At 42.3% G+C, this 4,822-nt stretch overlaps 1 protein-coding gene across 1 annotated transcript; it reads right to left on the bottom strand.

Moving 5' to 3' along the window:
• Positions 1 to 1,111: 1,111 nt before the first annotated feature.
• On the bottom strand, positions 1,112 to 1,861 carry LOC141027297 (uncharacterized). Its single transcript, XM_073504288.1, has one exon. It carries the CDS (start codon positions 1,859 to 1,861, stop codon positions 1,112 to 1,114), a length of 750 nt encoding a protein of 249 aa, XP_073360389.1.
• Between the last annotated feature and the right edge of the window lie 2,961 nt (positions 1,862 to 4,822).

Raw genomic sequence — 4,822 nt, 5'->3', positions numbered from 1 at the left:
TTGAACAACTCAAAATCTCAAAAACCAAGACCTCCCATGAATTTAGGTTGAGTCATAACCTTCCATGAAACCCAAGCTGGCTTTCTTTTACCTTCTTTACTTCCCCACCAGAATTGCCGAATGAGTTTATTTAGATGCTCACATAGTCCCCTTGGCAATTTAAAGCAGGGCATAGAATATACTGGTACAGCCTGTGTAACTGATTTAACCGACACCTCCTTTCCAGCTGTAGATAGCGTTTTCTCAATCCTTCCCTTCACCTTACTCCATAGCCTATCTTTCAGAAATTTGAATGCCCCAAACTTTGAAGTACCTACATCAGAAGGCATGCCTAGATACTTGTCATTCGGTGTTTCATTGGGCACATTCAAAATACATTTAATCTCTGTTTTGATGTTTGCTGGGCACCCTTTGCTAAAGAAAATTGATGATTTAGCAGTATTAATTCTCTGCCCTGAAGCTTGACTATATGTTTCCAACAGGTTTGATACCTCGGTTGCCCCTCCACCAGATGCTTTGAAGAACAGCAGGCTATCATCTGCGAATAGAAGGTGATTAACAGGTGGTGCCGTAGGCGCCACTTGGATCCCACCAAGCTGAGATGACTCGCTTAATTTTTTCAAGAGGCCAGAAAGGCCCTCCGCTGCCAACAAAAACAGGTAAGGGGAGATTGGATCCCCCTAACGGATACCTCTACTGGGTCTAAATTCCTCCAACTTCTTCCCATTAAATAAAACAGAGTATGAAACTGAGCTGACAAGATCCATAACAATATTTACCCATCTGTGAGAGAAGCCCAGTTTCAGCATAATGGCTCGTAGATAGTCCCATTCCACCCTGTCATACGCTTTCATCATATCCAGCTTTAGAGCGCAATGACGATGTTTGACTGCCCTATTCCTCTTCATAAAGTGCAAGCATTCGTACGCCACAATGATGTTATCTGTAATCAGACGACCAGGTACAAAAGCAGATTGTTCTATTGAAATAATCTCCGGAAGGACCAGTTTCAAACGGTTAGCAATCACTTTGGAAGCTATCTTATAGAACACATTACAAAGACTGATAGGGCGGAATTGTGAGAGCAACGACGGATTCTTTACCTTCGGTATCAGGACCAAGTAAGTCTGATTAATGCTTTCTGCACTCTCATGTCCTTCAATGATTTTAAGAACAGCCGCGGTGACCTCCGCACCGCATACCCCCAATGCCTTTGAAAAAAATGCGCTGTAAACCCATCGGGACCCGGTGATTTCATTGGAAACATTTGATACAGGGCCGTCTTGACCTCCTCTTCCGTGTACTTAGCGTCCAACATGGCTCGCATGTCATCTGTAACCTTTCGAGGGACTGAATCTAAAACTTCTTCCATGTTTGAAACTCCCTCTGACGTGTACAAGTTTGTATAGAACTGCGTCTTCATAGCTTCCAGCTCGGCTGCATCATCAGTCAATTGCCCGTCGGACCTGGCTAGAGATGTGATCTTGTTCTTCCTCCGTCGCATCGACGCCCGTTGCTGAAAGTATTTTGTATTTTTGTCTTCATGGGTGAGCCAGTCCACCCTCGATCTCTGTCTCTGAAGTATTTCTTCCCTCTTGTACGGTTCAACAAGACGATCTGTGACTTTAATTTCCAAGTGACTTGGCCCCCTCCGTCCCGGTACATTTTTTAGAATCTCCAACTGACGTACTAGTTGCTTGATCTCTTTTTTAACACTACCAAAAGTGTACCTGTCCCAAGTCTGCAGATGTTCGCCCAGATCCTTGAGTTTTGCATGTAGCTCTACTGCTGTCTCTCCCATCGGCTTACTACTCCATGTACTGTCGACAAACTGATTCAGTTCTGGATGCTGCTCCCACATCACTTCATACTTAAAACAACTAACCCACCGATCCTCCCAATCAACAATGTAGTCGTTGTTTGTTTGTCTGGGCCTTGTGTCTGTTGTCCAGCCCGTATGCCCTCTGCCTTTTTTTCTCTTTCCTATTGTCTAGCCCGTACGCCCTCCCCCCATTGAGACCTTCCCCCACCCCAGACCTTGATGTTGGGCCTTGTGGCTGTTGATGGACGTTGTTGCCGGTTGTTTGCCTTGTCATTGGCCCAGTTATTTGTCTATGTGAACACATGGTATCTGTTTTGCAAAAAAAAAAAGCAATCAACAAACCCTTGATTCTCTGTATGTTGTTGCTCTACTTCTATAGATAAAAGAATTGGAGTAAAATCAAATATGGTCAGTTTTAGCTGCAGTTATTGTCGTTACACAATGTAGCTACGAGTCTTGTTTCTTTTTTGCACTTTTTTATGTTGTGCAAACAAAGTTCAGTCATCTCATTTTGCAAAGGGCTACTTGTTATTATGATACAGATCCGAGTCTACAGAAAATCAAGCAATTAAAGAACCCATCTTATGACAGAACATCGCCCATGCAATACCTTCCTACAGTAGTACTATAAAGCTAACTCATGCGCTACTATTATCCTGCTTTTAGATCCTTGAGAATTCTATGACTTGGCATTTCAATAAACAAAAGAGACAAAAAATATCCCTTGACTGGTACCACTAGTTCTGAAGTCACCACAGTAGAAATTAGTGATGAGAAGAAAAAAGCACAAAAAAACAGTTGAAGAACTCAACCAAAAAAGATCTACACTGCTGTGTGACCTTCTATGTGCGACACAAAGTGGTGCCAGACGTCCCCGGAGGAAGATATATAACACAGTTGATGCTACTGTGATGTCTAATAAAACAGAGGTGGACGGAATGTTGTAGAAATAAAAACTTGGAGAAAAAAAAGGTGAGGAAACATCATGTAAAAAATGTCTCTATGTAGACATGTGTACCTGGATTAATGACTTTGTGATATGAAAAAATGCTTCTGTTGTTGCTCCTTTAGAATTACTTGTACTGTTTTTGCTTTGATCAGCAAACATAAATGAAAACAAAAAAAGATGTTAACGCAAAGTAGGATAATCCTGAGATTTGGTTCTGCAAATGGGGTTGTTGCCTACACCCCCCCCCCCCCTCTTTGTACTTATGCATTCTGCATTTTTTCACTATGATGTAGATAACAAACTGTTTGTATGACAGTAAAATAAGGGTGCAAAAGGTCAAAAAGGATCATCTAGACTACAGGAAAAAAAGAGAAGAAGCTGGAAAACTAGATAAAAAATGTTCCGATGTCGATTTATATTTGAGGATAAGGAATGGATAAAAACCCGTAAAAAGATATGCTACTATTTCAAACAAATTGCAAAAATAACCCTCAAGTAAAAACATTTTTGGCATCTAGGAAAAAGAAATGGGGTTACAAAGTCTGATTTGATAATGTTAAGTTGTTTTACAAAAAATAGTTTTTTTATTTAAGTTCGTGTGTTTTGCTTAACTTGTGAACCACTAACAAAAGAAACGCTTGAACAACAAAGACTTTTGTCCACATTAAGGTCGAAAATAATTTCAAAAAATGTCGTCGGAGACTTGCAACTATGATAAGAGGGTCGAGGGAGAGTTGTGTGTCGAGGGTGAACTTCCAACTGGGTCGGGGGGCAGGTAAGGAGTTGCGTGTTGAGGATAATCTTGCAACGAGACAAAAGGGGGCAGGGTAAAAGTTGTGTGTTGAGGATATATTTACAACAGGAGTGGGGACGAGTTGCATGTCGAAGGTGGACTTGCAACTGAGACAAGGGTCGGGGACAAGTTTCCTGTCGAGGGTTCACTTGCAACTAGTTCGGCGGCATGAGGGTGAAGTTCCATGTGGAGGATGGTCTTGCAACTGGGCCATGGGGGGTCAAACAAGGGAAAGTTGCATGTTGAAAGGTGTACATGCAACTAGCGTTGGGGTCAAGGGTCACAAAAGTTGTGTGTCGATGGAGGACTTACAACTGGGATAAAGGTCAAGGCAAAAAGTTGCATGAAGAGGGTGAACTTGCAACTGGGTCAAAAAAAAGATCGGAGGCAAGTTGTGTGTCGAGGTTCGACTGGCAACTGGGACATGGGTCGAATGCAAGTTGCATGTCAAAGATGGACTTGCAACTAGGCTAGGGGCAAGTTGCGTGTCTAGGGTGCACTTGCAACTGCGGGCAAAAGGATCAGAGGCAAGTTGCATGTTGAGGGTGGACTCGCAACTTGTACAACAGCACCTATGACCCAGTTGCGAGTCGGGGTGGGCTCGCAACTAGAGAAACAACAAAAAGAACTACAAACCTTAGTTGCAAGTCGAGAGTGGCTTGCAACTAGGATGAAAACAAACTACAGGCCTAGTTGCGAGTCGAGAGTGGGCTTGTAGCTAGTACAACAACACTAACTGCGCCGATTGAGAGTCAGGGGTGGACTTGCAACTGGTACAAAAAACAACTACAGACCTTAGTTCGAGTTTAAGGGTGGACATGCAACTCGGAGAAACCAAAACTAGGAGCCCGGTTGCGAGTCAAGGTGCACTTACAACTAGAACAACAACAAGCTACAATGCTCAGTTGCAGGTGGAGGTGAAGGAAATATGCCCTAGAGGCAATAATAAAGTTATTATTTATTTCCTTATATCATGATAAATGTTTATTATTCATGCTAGAATTGTATTAACCAGAAACATAATACATGTGTGAATACATAGACAACCAGAGTGTCACTAGTATGCCTCTACTTGACTAGCTCGTTGATCAAAGATGGTTAAGTTTCCTAGCCATTGACATGGGTTGTCATTTGATTAACGGGATCACATCATTAGGTGAATGATGTGATTGACTTGACCCATCCCGTTAGCTTAGCACTTGATCGTTTAGTATGTTGCTATTGCTTTCTTCATGACTTATACATGTTCCTATGACCA

Source organism: Aegilops tauschii, chromosome 7 (assembly GCF_002575655.3).
Source record: "Aegilops tauschii subsp. strangulata cultivar AL8/78 chromosome 7, Aet v6.0, whole genome shotgun sequence".
NCBI classification, from domain to species: domain Eukaryota; kingdom Viridiplantae; phylum Streptophyta; class Magnoliopsida; order Poales; family Poaceae; genus Aegilops; species Aegilops tauschii.
This window is presented reverse-complemented; position numbering and strand designations above follow the sequence as displayed.

What these genes read in the sequence shown, in the direction of transcription:
- LOC141027297 (XM_073504288.1), bottom strand. Translation starts at nt 1,861, where the DNA reads ATGTGGGAGCAGCATCCAGAACTGAATCAGTTTGTCGACAGTACATGG.